Source organism: Manis javanica, chromosome 9 (assembly GCF_040802235.1).
Source record: "Manis javanica isolate MJ-LG chromosome 9, MJ_LKY, whole genome shotgun sequence".
Lineage (NCBI taxonomy): Eukaryota > Metazoa > Chordata > Mammalia > Pholidota > Manidae > Manis > Manis javanica.
This window is the reverse complement of record NC_133164.1, coordinates 51,571,074-51,593,888: the sequence shown is the minus strand read 5'-3', so window position 1 is coordinate 51,593,888 and position 22,815 is coordinate 51,571,074. Positions and strand designations below refer to the sequence as shown.

Below are 22,815 nucleotides of genomic sequence, written 5' to 3'. Positions count from 1 at the left end.
CTTGAAAGCAAATTTTTTATTTAAAAAATTATTATTTCACACTGACTTCCATTTTAAAATCAGTGGTGGGGGAGGGGTTATAAAAGTCTTAGTCCTTAGTTGTAGTAAAAATAAAAATAAACTCAATCCTACAACTGTTTCAGTATCAGATTATCTTAGCCTGCTTAACATCATGTCCAACCACTTAAACTTTTAGGTGAAACTTGTAGGGACATGAAGGAGTCAGGAGAAGGCTGTGGAAGGGAGGTGGTTTTAAGTTGAAGTCTGGCCTCAGCCTCTTCACAGGCTGCTCTAGGGGTATGAATGGCACTACTCAGGTATCCCACACGGAAGCAGGAGGGCCAGATTGTCTGCCTCCATATCAGTAAGTCACCGGGTAAGGGCTGCCCCTTAGGAGAGGAAAGGGGAACTTCTACGCCCAGGCATTTCCTGGTGGGGTGGCTCCCCATTGCAGGAGGGCAGTTCTGTGAAGATGAGTGCAGCTGTGAGCTTTCAGAGCCAATGGTGCTGTAGTTGGGAGACAGGTGCACTTGGTGGTAAAGGAGATCTGTGGAGGGCACCAGTGGCATCTACTGCAAGAAACCTTTATTGAGCTCCTACTGAGTGCAGTGCCCAACACTGCTCTAGGCCTTGAAAAAAAGTGATGACGAGACAGACAAGGTCATTGCTATTGTGAAGTTTTCTTTCTAGTGGTGATGAGGAGATTCATTATAAATAAATAATTCAATAAACAGAAAATATCAATGCTACAATGGAGTGATGTAAAAATAGTGTAAAGGGTATATGATAAGGAGTAAAGGAGTAAGTTTGCCAGCAACAGCTATCTTCAAAATCATGGTGGGATTTACAGCAAGACATTTTAGCATTTCATCTGCTTTGTCTGTTTTAGAGACTCAGTGGATTAACTGACCCAATGTACAATGGATCCTTGAAAGATTACGGATAACAGTAACTAGAGGGTTGTGAGAACTTGGCTGGTGAGAGGTGGGAAAAGGGTTTCAGCCAACAGCTGAAAGTACCAAGCCCAGCTAGGGTCTGACCCAGGGAGGATAAGGTTACCAGGGATACTGGTGCTGGTGGGAATATTGGTGAGGTAATCAGGAAATGGAGGGAACAGAGGCAGGAATGTTTAAGACTTGTCATAACTCCCCAAACATGAGATTTATAAACTCTTTGAACAAGACCAGTGATTCATGTTCTCACTCACTGATTACAATAGGAAATCAGGAACTGAGCCTGCAGCTAAGTGAGACGGAATGAAGCCGGGACTAGCTCCACAGGCTTTGCAGTCTGCACGAACAAAGGTGTTTTTATATTGTGTACACACACACACACACACACACTCTCTCTCTCTCTCTCTCTCTCTCTCTCTCTCTCTCTCTCTCTCTCTCTCTCCCTCTCTCTCTCCAAGTGTTATGTACAGATGAATATCATTTTCCACTGAGGACTTAAAGTCTGCTGCTGCATTCCTTGAACACTGTTGCTAATACTTTACTGGTTTCTGCTAACAGCTGATCAGATGACAGAAATGCTGCATGGTCACCAGTGCTAATGTGTTTTAAGATGCGATTTTTAGGAATACATTGTGTCAAAAAAGCATAAACCATTTAGTATAAAACTGGACCAAAATAAGCAGAAGCCTCAAATTTTTAATAATATGAGTTTGAGTGAACTCTTTGAGCTCAAATTTCATCATGATTGTAGGAATTAAATGATATATGCCACATGTATCTAGGACAGTGCCTGGCGTGTGGTAGGGACCCAGTTAAAATTAAATCTCTTCTTTGTAAGTCTTTATTTTCTTCTATCAGTATGTAGATGAATGCCACATATTCTGCCCCTTCCTCTCTTCTTAGCTTTAGATCTGCATTTTGCTTTAAAAAAATATCCACATAGGTATCTCTGGGGCATTTCAAATCTAAAATGTCCATGTCTTCATACCAACTTTCCCTTTTTGAATGTCCTCCAGCCCTCTTTCTATATCTGGTTCATGGTGGGCCTCAGTAAAGCAGTGTTGCTTATGTGACTGGTACAAGAAAGAATGGATGTTTCCTCTCTGAGTGTGTGGAATCCTGTATCCAGTCACCTGGTCTATAATTGGTGTACACTTCACCTTTACCTGTCCTTCATCTTGACAGCCAATCATTACAAAATCATTTCTACATTTTTCAAGGACTCCCAAGTATTTCCTTCTTTTCCTCTCCCACAGCCACTGGCCATGCTTGGTTTATTGCAATAGGTTCTTCTCCTGCACTCTGGAGTTGTAACCAAGTCCTTTCAATTCCGTTCTTGTAATAGATGTAATATTTCCCTCCCTCCCCCTCTGGGCCATAATTCTGTTTCTCATCTCTTTCCTAGACCATAGCTTTCTGGTTTAGAATCCAGCCTCCAATCTATCCTCTCCATTCCTCACATTGTTCCAGCCCATAAAGCTGATCACTAGACTCTTGCTCAGAACCCTTCAGTGACTCCCATGGCCGGCAGCATCAAGCCCATACTTGTCTAGTTAGAGCCTTGTCTGCTTCACTGTTCGTGCTTCCAGCTTTTCTCTTCCACATATTTATACTTAAGCCATATGAACTGCTCATAGTTCCCAAGTATCACATGCATATCAGTGATCCCATAACTTGCCACATGCAGCTGTTACAACCTGGAATGCCCTTCCGTATCAAGTCTACCTGGAATACTCTTATTTTTTCTTCAAAATAAAAGTATTTTCTTCTAGGAAAATTTCTTAGACCCTTATTTCTCCTTTTCTTTCACAAGCAGATGTTTCCTTTCTTTGTGACAACATTAGTGCAAAGTATTTTTTTTAAGTGAGGAACACATACCAAGTGGCTGAAGACGATCCACTGAACATGGGAAGATGTTAGAATTTGTATTTATTTTGATCTCTAATATATGAAATAAGCATTACTAATATTTAGTGTACAAACTGACACTGTTGCCCTCATGTGTTCAGTTTGTCACATACAGGATATGGGAAGTACCCAGACAGATTGTAGGAGTTCATATTATGAGATGATGACAGTGGTTTTCTCAGGTATTCATTTGATTGCATAGTATGACAACACACAACAGTTTACCAGTTTAGCAGATTTGCCCAATTCAGTAGATTTATGATTTATGTTACCTACTTTTAACAAAGCTATCCCTCACATGATAAACCCTACAGTGGTTTAAAAGATTCTGGAAAAATAACTCTTGTTGAAAATAGTATTAAAATGTAAAATTAATGTGAAATTGGCAGAAAATTATGCAAGAATAACTATTGATGGGGCATCTGATTTGACTGAATAAAGAAGAGACAATGGAGTAAGGTTGCAGAGGACACTGCACATGAAATGAATTCACTCCACGATGATTCAAAACAAAGCATTGAACACAAAGAAGTTGAAAGTAGATTTGCACAATGCACTAAAAGATGTTGCCAGTTTGATATATCATACCACAAGACATTTAAAGTAAAGCCAGAATGATTGCATATTTTGTAATGAGATTGGAACAGACAATGAAAATCTTTTATAATACACAGGCTCACTTGTATGTTACTGTAAAGTATTTAAAATATCTGTCAGACCTACACCTTTGTCTTTTACAAAGTTAAGAGTTAATGATTTGTTGATCTGTCTGTGTGTTAAATGGCTGTCAGAGATATGGTATTTAACAGATATTTTAAAAATTAAAAGAACATTTAATTTGATCCTTCAAAGTAAAGGTCATGCTTTAGCAGTAAAGTAGAAAATAACTCCTTAAAGAAAATCTCTGAAAAGAGCATTTTGAAATCAGATGATTATAACTATTTTAATTGTTAGGTATTTTTGTGGCTGAAAATAATGTATATCACCCTGTGATATTGTGATATGATAAGAAATATATATTTGGTCTTCATTCCTGTTCCTGGCACAAGAGCTTCTAATTTCCTGAGTGGAAGGGATATTTCTTGTTATAATATTTGATCTTCATCCCCAGTTCTAAGACCCTTGGAATCTCCTGGAGTGACAAGTCTTTTCTTCAGCTCATGAGGTGTCTCTGGGGCCCAGAGCTAGCTTCAGAAGGGGGCAGGTTGCCAGAGAAATCAACTATGTAATTAGAGGGTCAGAACTTTACTCCCCACCTCCTTACCTCTGGGGAGGAGAAAGAAGAGGACTTGGAGATGAACTAATTCACCAGTGCCAGTGATTTAATCAATTGTGCCTACGTCACTGAATCTTTATAAAAATCCTAAACAGTGGAGTTTGGAGAGCTTCTGGGTTGGTGCACACACTGAGGTGGTTGTAGGGTGGTACACCCAGAGAGGGTCTGGAAAATCTACGCCTGTTCCTCTACTTGCCACCATGACTTGCCCTCTTCATCCCTTCCATTTGGCTGTTCCCAAGTTGTATCCTTCATAATAAACCAATAGTAGTAAATAACATGCCTTCCTGAGTTCTGTGAGCTGTTCTTGTAAAGTAGGGAACCTGAGAAGGAGGTTGTGGGAACCCCTGATTTATAGGTGGTGAGTCAGAAGTACTGGAGGTTCAGAACTTGCACTAACTCCACCAAGTGTTTAGTGTCAATATTAAATTGACATGTAGACATCCAATTGGTGTCTGTAGAGAACTAGAGGATTGCTGGGTGTGGATAACCCACACATTTGGTGTCAAAAGTGCTGAAATATAGGAATAGATCATACACTAAAGCTTGAAATACTATTTCCTATATATTTAACAATCTTTTAAATGAAGCATTTCCTTGAGTTTTGAACCCATTTGTTCAAAATATGAAATGTGGCACAGCCTGCCTGTACAAAACCAGATTGACCTCAGGAAAGATGGAAATTTCCAAGCCCAATTCCCAAGCCTAATTGTAGCAAAACCTTTATGTATTTGACAAATGAGATTGAAACATGAATGTTGAGCTCTAGAGAGTACAGTCAATGTTTGTGCTTCCGTTTGGATCTACAAGTCTTTGTAAGCTCTTTTTCCCCTATGATAACCATTGAAACAGTTGTCAAAATAAACTGAATTTAGGATTAGACCTTTAAATCACACAAATAATAAAGTGTATCATCAATCACATTGTTCTCTCCAAAATATCCTTGTTAATTTTTAATGAGAACAAAAAGTTTTTTATATTAACAAATAAAATCTAAAAGTGTTTTTAAGTTATTATTTTTTATTTTTAGCTCAGTTCATTTCAATTTTTGTATATTTTAGAATGTATCTTCACCAAGAAAACCTTTTATTGATAGTACATTTAGAGCCACTGACCTACACAGGCTCTGTTGTACAAGCCATTCTTTAACACAATTACATGTCCCCACCTGTCTTCCCAGCTAGACAATGAGCTTTCCCTAAGGGCAGGGACGGCTTAGAACTGCCTCTCTCCAGCCTCAAGTCTGGAATATGGTGGATGTTAAGATAAACATTTGTTAAACAAATAAACAAATGCAACATCTCTTCCTTCCCATTCATCTGTGAGACATCCATTTAGAGAATCCTGTTTCTGAAATGGATAGATGAGTGGCCCTACATTTCCATGAATGAAAGTCAGACTCGAACATGATATTTAAAGATGCTATTTACTCTAACTCACCCTACCATCATCTTACTCCCCTCCACACAACTATATTCTAGACCTACTCAGTGTTCCCCCAAACTTTTCTTGTATCTGCAAACTAATACATGTTTGTCTGTTCCTCAACCTAGAAGCACCTTCTACCCTCCCTGTCAATTAAAATCATGTTTAATCATCAAGACCATGTTTTCTTCAGTCAGAATTGTCTTCTCTGCTGTGTCCCCATGAAACTGTTTTAATTTCTATTATAGCTCTTACCATGTACTGACAAGAATTATATTTGTCTTACATTTATCTCTGTCATGTGAGCTTCTTGAGAACAAGATCTGTTATAAAGAATTATTCATTCTATAACTTCATGCGTAATAATCTGCTTTACACATTGGAAATACATATTTGTTTAATACATTCATGCATTCATTCATTCTTTGGGCAAACTTATTGCATGCCTAGAATTTACAAAGCATGTGATAGGCAGTGGGTATGTATATATAAAAAAAAGATGATATCCCTTGTCTGTGGATAGTATGCCTTTTGAGGACACAGTCACAAGAGCAACTAAAGTTTCTTAAGAGTAACTTACTTTCTATGGAACAGGTAGTTCAGCGGGAAGACAGAAGTGAGAAATAAGTAATGTTTCGAAGAGGAGGCAACATTTGAGTTGAGCCTTTAAAGAACGAGTCTTAACAGTTTGTCAGGCAAAGTGAGGAGAAGGGAAGAAAAAACTTTCAAGAGAAAGTACACACGGTTATACACAATGCTTAAGAAACTGCCGTTGACTCAGTAACTCAGTAACCTTAAGGTATATGACTGAAGTAGCTGATTGTATTGAATGCCTATTATATGTTGGCCATTTTTTAGCATGAGTAATTATGTTAGGAACAAAACAGCTATTGACCTCAGCCTCCATGTTTATATTCTAGTTGCTAGTGAGAGAGAGGGAACAAGATAATTAAAATATGTTTATGTTTGATAGTAAGTACCATGGAGAAAAATAAAGCAGGAAAGGGGCTGGAGTTGAGTTTACAATTTTTACTAGGTTGGCCAGGGAAGGCCTCACTGAGAATTTAACATTTGAGCAGCACTGACAGTCAGTAGCCTCTTTCCAGTCTTTTGCCTTTATAAACATGCCTTGTGCTTTTTTTTTTTAAGTTTCATCTGTGTATTAAGTGCTTTTTTTCTTTTTGATGTGTCTTTAGTGATCCTATGACTAACCTTAAATAAATAGCAATAATACCTCAACTCAAATGAGAGAACAGTATAAAGGAACCACACCCTCATATTCATCCTGAAAGAGCAGGAGAGATTGCCCTGGAGAGGAAAGAACTTTTCAAGTCCCAAGCTGACAGGAGCTCTTTGATTTCTGGAAAACGTAGTTATTGAAATGCCCACCAGCACAAGTCAAAAAAATACTGCCTTTTTGGCCTCATTTTGGAGGTTCTCTACAGGGATTCTCCTGACAAAGTTCATAGACCAGTGAAAACAGTTGCCATTTATAACCACTTATTCAGTTAAATTTGGGTTCAGAAATACGATAGATAACAGACAAGAAAAGTCGTCCAGATGCTTAACTTGCCGGGCAGCGTCAGCGCTTCAGCTCAGCCTGGTTTCCTGAAGGTGTTGGTTCAGCTCCTCGTTGCTGTTTTCCTGACGGTGACTGAAACAGTTTGTAGTGAAACAGTTGGGTGTGCTGTGGAAGAGCATTCAAAGTCTTCATCAAATGTTAAGATAAAACAAGATGACAGTCACCGTATTCCTATTATGTCAATATGTGTGTGCAAATTAGTTAGTAGTTTAAAACCTATACATACTTAAGGTACTATACAAGAAGATATGTCAAAGAAATAATCAATCCTCCCAAGTTTCCTTCATATGCTACATCTATAGCTTTTCTTCTTCCTTCCTAATTACAAACCTTAAATAGAATTCGTGCCTCATATCGAATTTACCGAGTATCATAATTCCTCCAGGTGGTAAAGATACCTCGAGACAAGTGCTGGGCATAGAAGCCACAGGGCATAAATCTGCAAAGAAGTAAAAAGCTAACCTTTGCAAACAATATGGCTTCTCTCTCACTTACCAACTTTACATTTCCCTGTATGGCCCCGGAAGATGACTGGTTAGCCAGAGACGGGTAAGATTCCTCAAGGGAGGAACAACCTAAGACAGGCACAGTCGCAGGGGGGCCATCAGGTGAGAATTTGGGGATCAACAGAGGTGAGGCTCAGAACCTCACCCCCCCTGCTTTGAGAGAAATCTTCTGCATCCGTGGATGTTTTGCTGCCCTTGTCTAGCCTGGATTAATACTTAGTCCATAGGCACACACCTGATCATCTGATCATCTACATTTGCCTTCTTACAGCACTAAACTATGTTTTCTACCTTTATCTTGCATCTACCTACCACTTCAGCATTTTATTAAAAATAAAAATAATAATAATAATAGGAGAAATGTGGGATCAACATATAAATCAAGTACAAAAATCAAATGAATATTCATATTTGACCTGATGGTTTATAGGTCATATTGCATGATCAAAACCGAAAGTTTCTGTGATGACTGCCCTTGTACTGTTCACCATGTAAGAATTTATTCACTCTGTAAGAATTCGTTCACCATGTAAGAACTTGTTCGTTATGCTTCAGAAGATTGGAGACTGACGAGAATTAGGCTTGAGATGGATTAATGATTGTACATTGAGCATTGACCCCCCTATACTGAATTTTATTGTTGTTAACAACCATTTGATCAATAAATATGAGAGATGCCCTCTCAAAAAAAAAAAAAAAAAAAAAAAAAAAAAAAACAAGATGACAAAGAAATGTGCTCCTGCCCTCTGCCCTCCAATTCCTTCTCCTCTGCCATTAAAATGACTCTGGAAAATAGGCTGAGGTTGAAATGAACTCTTGAGCTTTTGCTACTGAAAGCAATATTTATCATTTTTTCTTAGGATATAGAACTGTCTTCCTTTAAGAAAATTGATCATAAAAACTTAATGAAATGGGTACATTACAGAAAACTTAACCATAGATTTCCTGTAATTTAAGAGTTCTCCAAATATAAGGCTTATTTACATATGATTTTTTATTTGACTTTAGTGATTCAAGTGTGATAAATTTAAAACCAGAGCACTGGGAATTTTTCAAGTTGATGAACAACCAGAGATGAAGATAAAATAATTCATTATTATAATATACCAAATAATATGATATATAAAAACTTATATTATAAGCTTTAGGTAATAAATATTATGTGAAAAATGTATTTTAAGTTATTAGCCAAAAGAAGCAGCCCTAATTAGCTTCATGGAGAGCTGGTGTATTTAAGTCTTCTGATAGACTTAAATAGTAGTGGGCTGAGATCAAACATACTTCCTTTAACTCTATTTTGAATTGCCTGTGGTAAAATGTCCTTTGATATTTAATCTCATGCCAGATCTAGTTCATACTCTGCCAAAGATGGTACATTATTAGTTTGGGCAGTAAGTGCATTTAAATATATCATGAATTTAAGCTTCTCAAGGGAAGAAATTTTTGCATGTTTTGTTCACAGATACTTCTCAAGCACGTAAAGCAGTGCCCATTAGTAGATGTTGAATAAATATTTATTGAATGAAAGAGGATGGAATGTCCTGATACGAAAACATATTCACTTATGAATTTTTGACTCTATCACACTTTTATGCTGTTACTCAGTGAGGCTTTTAAAAATATATAAATTATTAGATACTATTATTCTGATAAAGATTTATTCCATGGACACAGTATTCACCAGTCTTATACTCTGGTTTCATCTGTGTGTGCATCTTTGCCCACTCATTCAATTTTTTATTGTAATCTGCATCTCATTCTTCTATTCTGTTTTAAAAACTGATTAGAATATTCATTATTTAATGTCAGGGAAGAAGGAAATAAAGGATTTGCATACTGCTTTTCTTTTCAGTCTGAAAAAGGGGAAATTTAGTTCCTATCAAGAAACTATGTCATTTTGAGTACCCAAAATTTACCAAGCTAGAAAGCTAGTTTTTGAAGAAAAGATAAAAGATCCAATTTTTTAATATACCATTTTAGTAGATTTATTTTCAAAGACTAGACAACTTACAAACCTTTCAGATTTGATTCCCAGTATAGCTTTGAATATTGGAGGAATTTCTTTTTAAGTAACTGTTGATACAGTGTTAGAATATGTGGTGAGGAAGAAAAGTCGATTTTGAAGCTAAGCATTTTTTAAATGTTTAGCTTCCATCAGATGACGCTCTGCTGTGGCTATTTTTTACCTGCTGTTCCTATAAAGAACTTACCTCTGAAGAGCCAAGTGTTGAATTACAGTAAACTTCCTTCCATAAATATTAGCCACTTAATGTCTTCCTTCCTTGTATGGTTTGTTGGGATTTTTTGCATCTGGACATATTAGTGATGAGTGATTGACTATTAAATAAACTACTTGTTCTCCAAAACAGCTGTTTTAAGAGCTGGAATCTTTTAATTCACTGTGGCAGAAATAATATTTTGCTTATCTTATTAAAGGAGTTTTCCCCCGAAGCATTCAAAGCACGTATAAATACTACTACTTCTCTCTCCACTTTTATCTCCCTTACTTTTTACTCCACTATATTCCCTCATATATTCTAATTCCCTCTGTAGAGTTGAGTAATCTTGGGCTTCAAGCGGGTAAGTGACTGACCAAAAACTAGGAGAACTTAGATTTAGGCCAGTGCTCGTTTTTAACTAATATATGAATGACCATATCTAGTTCGTGTTTTCCTTTGTTTGTATCACATGGAAACATCACTTATTATAGCTGTTTCTGTCTGAGGGCCTGGGGAAATTTTTTACCAACATGGTGACATAAATTTGCCTTTCTTAGGCAGGGGAAAGAAGGTGGTGTGTTGCTGTTCAGCAAAGAGCCCAGAATGTCTGCAAACATCAATTCATTCGTACATTTATTTGCATCACCTATATCTAAGTATTACTCTGTTTTATTAGTGATATATTACTAATGCTCCTTACCTTTATTTCATTACTTGTTTTAAAATAAGCCTGTGGCAATGATATTCTGGATGATGGCATGAAATCATCTTCACTTGAAAATATCTTAGCATTTACTTCTGTCATTAGTGTTATCCTACACTTACTGGCAAAAATTTCCATTTAATTTTGTTTTCATAATCATCCCTCCTTTTAAAATACTGAGCAAATATTTGTTAAGTGCTTCTTACATGCAGTATCCTCTTTCCTTTCTCATGTTTGGCTTGTATTAATCGATGGACTATCCCTATAGCCACTTTTATTTTAATGCACTATATAAAGTTAGAGATTTTTATCAGCTCTTTGCAGCTCTTGTGCTTCTTTAGTCCTTCACTCTTATGTTTAACTATTATTGTTTATCGAAAAAAAAAAGAGCTAAGCATAAGCCAATTTAAATACAATATACTACAATATTATCCTCAAAATAAACATTGCTATTTTGAGATCTTTGCTCCTCAATAAATTAGAAGATGTTAGCTTGATGTACCTTTACAAGCAACATTTCAAGAACAGATTGTACTTGCTCTCCAGAGGCCAACTGTCTTTCCTTATTTTGACAAAAACCTAATCTTTATACAATCTAATTACTTTTATGCATCTATTGAAACATTAGTAACTCCAATTAAAAAAAAGTTTAAGATCACAAAGTTAGAAGAATAGAATTTAGCACCAGAATGCCTTTATCAACCTAGGCTTTAACTGATAGACAACTTTAGTGTGTCAGGTAGTAAGAAGTGAGAACAACTGGTGCTAACATAAATGTCAGCAATTTGCTGAATGCTTTAATTAATTCAAGCATTACTGGTAACTGTTATTTACTGGAAAGCTATCATTTATGAAGCTTTAGGCCAAGGAAATGTGACTGAGGTATGTTTTAGCATTTCTTCCCACAAAATTGTTGAAATTGTTGACTCTATTTAATCTTTTATAACCTTATGTTTCAAAGTTGCTCTTTTTAGAGGAACAAATCCAAACAGATTTGAAATTGTAGCAAAAAATAATAATTCTCTTAAAGTCATTGCTTTTTTCTGTGCTTAATTATATTGATACAAGGTGCTCCTATACAGAGCGATGATTTCAATAAACTCTTTTCTGAAAAAGAATCATTATATTGTCTTTAAGAGTCAATTTACATGCTACCCATAGCAATAGTAGTCACCTTACCACTTACTAAGTTGAAGTTTATAATAAGTTTATTATAATAAGATATCTTGAAAAACAAGATTTTTTTTCTTGAAGTACCATGCAGAAGATAGTGTGTTATTTCCACCCTTATATAATCAGGGAAACTTACATGTAAGCACCCTATTTTTTTAACTAAATATTATATTATGTAATTTACTAGCCTTTGCTTTTCCTTTGATGTATGAAATGGAGGATCAATAATAAGAATAGAAGGAAACCACTCTTTTCCATAAATTCCTCTTTCTCACAGACAGTTCCAGTGAAAGCCATGTTCCCCATCTTTATTTATCCTCATTTGTAGTCCTTTTTGGAAAACATTTGATTTATGCTTACTCCCTGAAACCTATAGTTTTTATTTCTAGTATAAAAGTCTTTTGAGAAATCTAATTTTGCAAGTTGTATACTATCAGAATTCAAGTATTATAGAACAATTTCACTTGCCTTTTAAAAATTAGAATGCAGCTTGACTTTCCTTTTGTTAAATCTGCTATGAAGCACTGTAATTATTAAGGTAACAACTGAATTTTCTTTCTACTGACAATGATATAAGAATTCCTTTTCCATTTTGGTTCTGGAAGGTGTCATGTTGTTGCTCATTAAATAAGTGACAGCTGAGGTGAGAAATTCATTACATTGCTATAAAAATCTGTGAGCACATCTCTTTCTTTTCTTCACCCACCATCTTCTGTATAGCTAGAATATTAAAACTGAATCGAAGTGAGATTAATTAAACTGTTCTTATTTGTTTAAAGTCCTAAATATTAATTTTTTAGCAGAAGATAGCATGAAGTGTGTTCTATAGTAAGCTGATAAGACCCAGGAATACAGAAATGGATATCTGATTATATATTATTATGTTGCATAAGAAACATTCATACTACAAGTTGACAAGCACCAATAAATTGTCACAATATATTCTCATTTTCCTTAGCATCCCCCAGTGCTTTATTTTAAACACATTTTAATTTAAATTTTAGCAAAGATAAAAGAATAACATTGGATTCTGTGTGAAGTGTAGTGGTAGGGCCATAGGAACCAGTAGATGGTGGACAGGCACCAGGACCCAGGAGAGCCAGGATTATGGGTGGGAGCTTGGAACAGATCAGGAACGGCAATAGGCCAGAACCCCGGGGGATTAACTAAAGAAACCAATCACCATTTAGTCAGATTAGAGGGAGAAGCCTTCCAGCTAGGTGAAAATAAATTAGGTAGTCTAGAAATTGTAAATGTCAATAATTGTATTGCCAACATCCCTGCTCCAGCCTTGGTAAATGAGGAGTCTGATGTGGAAGTTACCTACGATAATAAATAAGTCTAAAATCAACCCAACTGGAGTCCCTGATGGGCATAAACCATCTCTCCCTCAGTCCCTTGACTGTATTTCTCAGCATAATTGTACTTTCTGATAGACACCTATAAATGAATAAGGAAAATTCCTTACCTCTGAGAGTCAGCCTTAATGTCTAACCCCGAATTTACTAAAATGTATTCTGTAGTTCCATATTCTTTGTCAAAAAAAAAATCTCCATGATCCAATAAATTTGGAAGTCCATTCAGTGTGTGTTGCACTGAGTTACAGTGTTGATTTTTTAACTTTTAGCAACTTCTATTCATTTTTTCAACAGATACTTGTTGAAATACTCACTCATTTGCTCAACAAATATTTATTAAATCCATCCTGTGTGCCGGACGTCCATTAGATGCTGGGGACAGGGTAAGGGAGGAGGTAGACGTGCTCCACGCTCTTAAATCTTAAGCAACTACAATACAGTGTGTAAAGAGCTAAGATACGGGAGACTCAGGGCTCAGAGGGAACATACAGCAAGGCCACCTAACCTGGTCTAAAAAGGATCAAGGAGAGGATTTCTAAGAAGAACCACCTATGCTGATATCCTGAAGATCAAGTAGAGGTTAGTCAGGGAACTGTCAGTCCCAGCAGCGGCAATGGTCGCCAGAAGCAAATAGCTGAAGCTGACATGTAATTACACTCCTGTCTGGCATGTGCTGTGCTTCCAAGTGTTTTATCAGCGACCCTCCTCCTGAGTTTTATTACTTACCTAAATGATATATAAGTAATAACTGGCTTTGGTGCCTTGTGAACGGCAGATTGAGCCATAGACTTGCTCTAAGTGGTCATGTCAGCATGTCAGCCATCACAAACTTGCCATCAAGATTATTTAAAGATAATATAAGTATTATACATATGATACAAATACATATTTTTAATTTCTCTCCTTCACCTTCACAAGGTGATTTTGAGGAGTGAAACAGTCACATGAGAAATCACCAGAAGGAAAAAGAGAAGTAAAGAACCTGGGTAACCTGTAAATCTGGATTAATTCCCAAATCCTTGTAATTTATGCTTACATAAAGTACTGTTGCTGAATGGAACTTCACTTGCAGTTATTACTCATTTTGGGAAAAGCAGGATGGTGAGCAAAAAGAAAAAAGTATTCTTTTGTGTTGTATTTTTATACATGAGCAAACATAAGTTTATTTCCTTACTAACTAAAATATATTGGTTTTAACTTTAGGGACACCACAGTACAAACCCTTACTCTTCAGCCTTCTGTTAAAGATGGACTTATTGTATATGAAGACTCACCTTTGGTTAGTAATCTGATTATATAAAATTATATAAATATTCTCAACTGTATTTTTTTTTAATGATAGCTGTATTTCAGCCTTTGAGAGGGGGAAATGTCCCATGGCTCTCAGTATATTTCAGTCCTAACTGGGAAGCACTCACCCATATGTCATTTAGGGAGTGGATATTTAAATGCAAATTATTGGGAAAATAATGTTTTCTTATTGTGTTCTCTCTGCAGAGTGATTTAGTGAATGATAGAATCCCCTAATGATTTTTTTTTCCATTCCATAATTCTTTTTTTAAAGTTTGCTGCTGTTCTCAAATGTATAGAGTTTGAAATTAGAAAATGCTCCTGGAATGTTTTTTGAAATGATTTTAATGAATAAAATATTAGTCCAATGGTTTGGGCAGCTGGGAAGATCTATTCCTCAGCTTCTTACATGAGATCAGAAGAAGTCCTGGTCTGCCACACATGCCTCACTGTGTAGGTAACTCCTTTGTAGCAATGGCACAAAAAAGCCGTTATGAGAACCTTTGTGGCCCAGACCCTGAAGAGTAGTGGCGTCTTTAGGATCTCCTGTCTGAATTCTCCCAGGTTAGGCCTGACTTACCCTAACAGGGATGTAAAGCTGGGTTTGTGGGTAGAGCTACACAATTTCTTCTATTTTTTTAATCAGTTAATTTTATCCTAAAATTAAAAAGAAAATCTTTATCAGTTTTTTTGCAATATGGAACAAAATATTTGTGGTAGAGGGGGTCATCTATTTCTTATTTTGTATTTCCTTAAAAATATTTGCCAAAACTGTGTAATGAAAAGTTTTTGATGTCCATTTTGTTATATTTACTGCTATTTAAAAAAATAACCTTTGGCATTACATTTAAATTCATTGAGTATCTCGTCCTATCCATTCTCTAAAAATGTTCAGACTTTTTCATAGCTTTTACCTTTCTTTTATTCACTCAGTCACCCAAGACCCAGGACTCTTTCTCAATTTTCCCTCCCCTCTTCTTACCTAACTAGTTGCCCAAACTATAGATTATACCCCTGAAAAACTCTTCCTATCCGTCTAATGCTTCTTTTTTTTCTCTCATTTTTCCCATGCCGCCTCTGCTAAAATTGGGTCCTCAAATCACATTTGAATCAAATTTTTATGGTCATCCCCTTTTGTCTATACTGCATATTGCTGTCAGACTAAATGTCCTAAAGTGTAGCTCCAGGCCCCATTCCTACCATGTCTGAACTCATAAATTTTTAATTACATCCCATTGCTTAATGAGGTAAAGTATTTCTTGGTATTGCAATCAGGTTTTTAGTACTAGAGATCTGATCTACCCTCTCAGACCCTGTTCTCAGCTCTTCTTGCATTTAATCTGGGCTTCAGCCACAATAGAGTGCTCACATTCTCTCCTCCCCTAGGCTCTAGGGTATCCTGAGTTTGACCACTGATTCCCTTGGTCTTGAATACTCACCTTTTCACCCTCCATTCTGATCTGTTAAAATTGTATGCTTTTTTTAGAGCCGAAACAAATGCAATGTACTAATATCCACTCCTCTTAACCCCCGTGGCTCTTTCATTCCACCCTTACACTTGTTTTAAATCTCCCCTGCTCTGGGATGTGGTATATTGTGGGCATCACTAACATAGGAATAATGATGATGCTAAAGGAAAATAAAGTGATGACTGCAGAATTACAAATTTAGTAACTATGTGAAGTTTTTGGTAGAGATCCATAAATTTTGTTCCAGCTTTGCTGCACATTTTTTTGTAATAGTGTATCCATAACTTAAATAGCACCAGCTACTATTATAAATGCAAAACACTGATTAAAAAATGAAAAATTTTAAATGCTTTCATTTTTTTTTTTTTTTACAATATATGTTCTTTTTTCAAAGGTTAAAGCAGTAAAGCTGGGTCATGTTCTGGTAGTAGATGAGGCAGACAAAGCCCCAACAAACGTCACCTGTATTTTAAAAACTCTGGTAGAAAATGGAGAAATGATTCTAGCAGATGGAAGACGCATTGTTGCAAGTGAGTATAATAAAGCAACTTTTCTTTCAATATATGCAATGTTTAAATCTCTGGTATCAAATCATACTTAGCTGGCTACTTATTCACAAGTAAAAAAGCATAATAACTTTGGTATAACTTAAGTTGTCTGTATTGACAATCACTTGTAATAATCAGTATGTCTGAATCTAGCCTAATCAGTTTTACTTTTTATATAGCCAGAAAGCATCTTTGAAGATTTCAACAGCAGTTTTAGAACAAATAAGCTTCATATTTTTCTACTCTTAGAATAGCAACACAGAATCTTTATTATACTCATTTCTCAATCATTTTTATGCAATTTATTTTCTTTCATTGTTATCTGAAAATTTTTAAAGCTCTAGTGTATTTTTATTACAATATTAAAAAATTATTGTTATTAGCTCAGAATAATTAGGAAAAATGGACTGGGCATTTTATTTTATATATATGTTTACCATATACATGTGTGAATATATGTGTGTGTGTATAGTCACATATATTATACACACACACACACCTGCTTCAGGAAGAAATTATCCTCTGTTTTGGATAATCTTTTATTTCATTTGTTTTCTTGTTTTTGTTAGGGAAAGTGTAGATAGATGAATCTCATCAGTCTGTTTAACCTACAAGGAAAAAGTAAGCTTCTCTAATGTATAATGTGAGAACATTTTCTAATTTCTAATTAAAAATTTTTATGTCATAAAAAGATTTGACAGTTTATAGCTAGCCATTGAAAAGATATAGCCAGTAGCAGGGTAACCAAGCAAATTGAAACTAATAACTAAAATCTTCAATATTTGAAGAGAGCATGTAAATAAGACCCCATCAAATATGTGCAAGGGCATCACCACTGAGATGTTCTTCTTGGGTATTGACACTGCAAGACTGCCATTTCTGAGCCTAGGAAACTCAGTATTAATAAAAGTATTCTAATATTTTGGTCTTACAATGAATTTATGGGGTTTTCCCATAAATTCCCATAAAATTAGAATTTGAATTAGTCCGAATACTGTCTCTTAGAAAGATCGTACAGACTCGGGATTGGAATTCTGCATGCCCTTTTTAGAAGCATTTTGATGACAGTGAAAAAGAAAGCAAGAAAGAATTGCTGAACCATAATTGTAGTTAAAGAGTGATTGTTTCCTGGTAACTCTCTACATTTTCTGATACATTTTTGAAGGATTTATAGAAGTAAAGGAATCATCATAGTTTTTTAACTCAAGTTTGATTGCCGATGACTTTTTTTTTTAAGCATAAGAGCTCCTAAGCTGTTTTGAACATGGTTTCATAAAGCATCACTTCTGGGCTATATTTTTTCATTTTCTTTGCCTTTTAAAATTTTCACTTTTTATTGTTATTAATTAAATTTTGGCTTTGACCACGTACCCTTGTTATTTGTCACTAAAATTAACGCAGATCAAACATTAAAACTATTGGTTGCATTAGCACATGAACATATGCCACACTGAAAGATTCCTTTCTGATATCATTAAAAAGGATGAGTGTGGGTTTTTACAGGCTCATCTCAAATAAAACTTCAGGCGCTTCACAACTATCATTATCAACAATAGACAGCCTAATGCTGGAATTTAAATAAACCTAGATGATGAGTGCTTCTTCTTAAAATAACCATAATAAAGTTTTTACTGTCTTCATTTATTGTCTAGACTAGCATTTCTATCTATGCCAGTAGAATATAATACTCAGTTCCTTTAATTCTTTAAACATTTGCATGAACAAATATCCAGCCAACTTGAAAGTACTTATTTTAAGAACTGTGGTAGAATCACTTGATTGGAAATAAATCAGCATTGCACTAATGTGTTGAGTCGGTGTTTAAAACCTTTATTCTGTATGGTTAAGTTTCAGGATACATAATCTAAACAAAAATCACTCCTTAGCTGCATAACGTCAGGCTGTATGCAAAGTGATGCAGCTTCTGACTTGATAAAAACCAAACGATGTTTGGATTATCCTTTGTTATGGATTCTTTTTCCTTTTTTTTTTTTTTAAGAAATAATAGCATCTGGAGCCAACATTTGGGCAAGTTTGTTTTTTAGATGTGCATTTAATTTACATAGAAATGCAATTTCCTCTATAATTTAGTGTATGCTTTACGAGTATTCTGTTCTTAAGCAAACTTTCTCAAAGTTTTTTTCTTAGTTTTTTAATAATTTAACAGTATGACTACTTATTTTTATGTTGTTTTAAAGGTTGTAGCTTGATATTCTTAAGAATTATTAAATAGCAATAAAGAAAAAACAAATTTTGTTCTTGTTTTTCAGATTCTGCTAGTGTCAATGGAAGAGAAAATATTATAGTGATTCATCCTGATTTTAGGATGATTGTTCTGGCCAACAGACCTGGATTTCCTTTCCTAGGCAATGATTTCTTCGGTACCTTAGGTAAAAATAATCATGATAATAACAAAAACAATGGTAATAATAAAATATTGTCTTAGTAACTAAGCTATTGGCTTTCGCTGAATGATATCGTCCCACTGTGTGATCATCCCACCCACCATGTGAGAGTATTTGTTATCCCCATTTTAGAGGCAACTATCTGATATTCAGAGAGATGAGCCTTTGTTCTAGGGTTACTTAGATCATGACCATTAGAGCTTGGCTTCATATCTCAGTCCATCTGATTCCAGGGCCTGTTTTCTTAATTACACTATACTTTGTAGTCTAGGACCTCTTAGAATGAAACACAAAATAAGGAATGGTTTTCAGTCTTCGATTTTTGTCTCATCCCCCTAATTATGAAAAGGCTTGAGCCCAGCCCTGGGAAGACTGATTCACATTAACTGGAGAGGCCCTATAATAATAATCATCAGGAGCCTTTACAAAGGACTTCTCTTCTCTATGGCAAGTGGATAATTCTGGATACTGGTAATTCTCATACTCAACATGAAGCAGCCTTGGTCTCTTAGTAGCTTTTTTGATCTAGCAATTCCACATCAAGAAATTTATTTAACAGAAACCTGTGCAGTGATTAAGTATAAGGATAGATAATCCAGCACTGTTTATAATAGCAAAGAAAAAAGAGAACAACCCAAATATCCATCCAAATGGGACTAGATAAAGAAATTCTATCATATCCATATAATAGAACACATGCAACTTTTTTTAAAAGAATGGGATAAGTTTATCCATGCTGATTAAATTTTAAAATCCTCAAAACATATTAAGTGAAACAAGTTTCAGTGGGTGTAATTGTCTACTATTTGAACTAATAAAAAACAAAAGGCAAAAGGGATGTGTGTACATGTGTATGCTTGCATGTGCATAGAATTACTCAAGAAGAGCACACAGTATGTCTTCCACATCCTCTTATCTCTCTTACTTTATGTTCTGTTCTGCTCAGTGCTGTTATCCCCATCACTCATTCTGTTCCAGCCACTCTTCTCTCCTGCCTCATCCTTGAACATGCCAGGTATCTTGCATTAGGGTCTTTGCACTAGCTGAACCCTCTGCCTAGAATACTCTCCCCCCAGATCTCTGCATTTGCTCAGATGTCTTCTCCTCATGAGACCTACCTGACTGACATTGCCAGCTACCACCATTTCTGATGTCCTACACTGTGCTTTTCATTTGAAACACACAGTTTATTTTTTTTATTAAGGTATCATTGATATACAATCTTTAAAGATTTCATATGAGCAACACTGTGGTTATTACATTCACCCATATTACCAAGTAACTCCACAAACCCTATTGCAGTGACTGTCCATAAACATAGTAAGATGCTATAGAGTCACTACTTATCTTCTCCGTGCTATACTGCCTTCCCCATGATCCCCCTACATTATGTGTGCTAATCATAATGCACCTTAATCCCGTTGTCCCTCCCTTCCAATCCAGCCTCCCCCACTCCTTCCCTTTGGTAACCACTGTTCCCTTCTTGGAATCTGTGCATCTGCTGCTTTTTTGTTCCTTCAGTTTTGCTTCGTTGTTATACTTCACAAATGAGGGAAATCATTTGGTACTTGTCTTTCTCCGCTTGGCTTTTTTCACTGAGCATAATACCCTCTAGCTTCATCCATGTTGTTCCAAATGGTAGTATTTGTTTTTTTCTTACAGCTGAATAATATTCCATTGTGTATATGCACCACATCTTCTTTATCCATTCATCTACTGACGGGCACTTAGGTTGCTTCCATATCTTGCCTACTGTAAATAATGCTACAATAAGTATAGGAGTGTATATGTCTTTTTGAATCTGGGATCTTATTTTCTTCATGTAAATTCCTAGGAGTGGAATTACTAGGTCAAATGGTATTTCTATTTTTAGTTTTTTTGAGGAACCTCCATATTGTTTCTGTAATGGTTGAACTAATTTACATTCCCACCAGCAGTGTAGGACAGTTTCCCTTTCTCCACATCCTTGCCAGCATTTGTTGTTGCTTGTCTTTTGGATGTTGAACATCCTATCTGGTGTGAGGTGTTATTGTGGTTTTAATTTGCATTTCCCTTATAATTAGTGATGTGGAGCATCTTTTCATGTGCCTATTGGCCATCTGAATTTCTTCTTTGGAGAAGTGTCTGTTCATATGCTCTGCCCATTTAATTATGTTATTCGCTTTTTGTGTGTTGAGGCATGTGAGTTCTTTATATATTTTGGATGTTAACCCCTTATCGGATATGTTGCTTATGAATATATTCTCCCATATTGTAGGATGCCTTTTTGTTCTACTGATGGTGTCCTTTGCCCTACAGAAGCTTTTTAGTTTCTTGTAGTCCCATTTGTTCATTTTTGCTTTGTTTTCCCTTGCCTGTGGAAATGCATTCAGGAAAAAATTGCACATGTTTATGTTCAAGAGATTTTTGCCTGTTTTCTTCTAAGAGTTTTATAGTTTCATGACTTACATTCAGGTCTTTGATCCATTTTGAGTTTACTTTTGTGTATTGAGTTAGACACAATAGTCCAGTTTCATTCTCTTACATGTAGCTGTCCAGTTTTGCCAACACCAGTTTGTATATCCATGACTCCTTTATTGTATATTAATTGGCCGTATATGTTTGGATTTATATCAGGGCTCTCTAGTCTGTTCTATTGATCTATGGGTCTGTTCTTGTGCCAGTACCAAATTGTCTTGATTACTGTGGCTTTGTAGTGGACTTTGAAGTTGGGGAGCATAATCCCCCCAGCTCTATTCTTCCTTCTCAGGATTGCTTTGGCTATTCAGAGTCTTTTGTGGTTCCATATGAATTTTAGAACTATTTGTTCTAGTTCATTGAAGAATGCTATTGATATTTTGGTAGGTATTGCATTGAATCTGTAGATTCCTTTAGGCAGGATGGCCATTTTGACAATATTAATTCTTCCTATCCATGAGCACGGGATGTATTAACATTTATTGGTGTCTTCTTTTATTTCTCTCAGGAGTGTCTTGTAGTTTTCAGGGTAGAGGTCTTTCACCTCCTTGGTTAGGTTTATTCCTAGGTATTTTATTCTTTTTGATGCAATTGTGAATGGAATTGTTTCCTGATTTCTCTTTCTGCTAGTTCATCATTAGTATATAGGAATGCAATAGATTTCTGTGTATTGATTTTGTATCCTGCAACTTTGCTGAATTCAGTTACTAGTTCTAGTAGTTTTGGGGTAGATTCTTCAGGGTTTTTTATGTACAATATCATGTTCATCTGCAAACAGTGACAGTTTAACTTCTTCCTTACCAATCTGGATGCCTTTTATTTCTTTATGTTGTCTGATTGCCGTGGCTAGGACCTCTAGTACTATGTTGAATAAAAGTGGGGAGAGTGGGCATCCTTGTCTTGTTCCTGATTTTAGAGGAAAAACTTTTAGCTTTTCACTGGTAAGTATGATGTTGGCTTTGGGTTTGTCATATATGGCCTTTATTATGTTGAGGTTCTTGCCCTCTCAACCTATTTTGTTGAGAGTTTTTATCATGAATCAATGTTGAATTTTATCAAATGCTTTTTCAGCATCTATTGAGATGATCATGTGACTTCTACCCTTTTCTTGTTGATGTGGTGGATGATATTGATGGTGAAATGTACAGTTTCTATCATTTGTATTTAGTGTTTATCATCTCCCTAATGCCAGATTATAAACTCCATGAGGACAGAAATTTTGTAGTTTTCATCACTGATACATGTAAAGTACCTAGAGTAGTACTTGGTGTATGGTATAAATCATTTGATGAGAGAACAAATGAGGGGTCAATTCTAGTTTCATGTTAGTGTTGCATTTGATTTTAAGCAAAAAAGATGAAAACTGTTCTTCACATTTGTATTTGAATGGGTTTAATCTGTGAGATACAGGCTTGAAGTTATCATAGCTTGCATTTAATTCAGTTGCTTTTATGATACATAATAATGATAAAATAATTGTTTGAATATTTCTAAGTCAAAGTGAGATCTAGATATCCTTTCTTTCTAAAATGAACATATTAAG

General features: G+C 35.6%; 1 protein-coding gene across 8 annotated transcripts in view; it reads left to right on the top strand.

Moving 5' to 3' along the window:
* Positions 1-22,815, top strand: part of VWA8 (von Willebrand factor A domain containing 8) — a 386,353-nt gene that overhangs the window by 188,547 nt on the left and 174,991 nt on the right. For all 8 annotated transcript variants that reach the window (XR_012121063.1, XR_012121064.1, XM_073212563.1 and 5 more), the window contains 3 exons: positions 14,307-14,382; positions 16,257-16,392; positions 18,681-18,800. Coding sequence is in view for 6 of the 8 variants with exons in the window: in XM_073212563.1 (XP_073068664.1) it covers positions 14,307-14,382; positions 16,257-16,392; positions 18,681-18,800 (332 nt within the window). In the remaining 2 variants the exon portion in view is untranslated. The remainder of the gene's footprint in view (positions 1-14,306; positions 14,383-16,256; positions 16,393-18,680; positions 18,801-22,815) is intronic.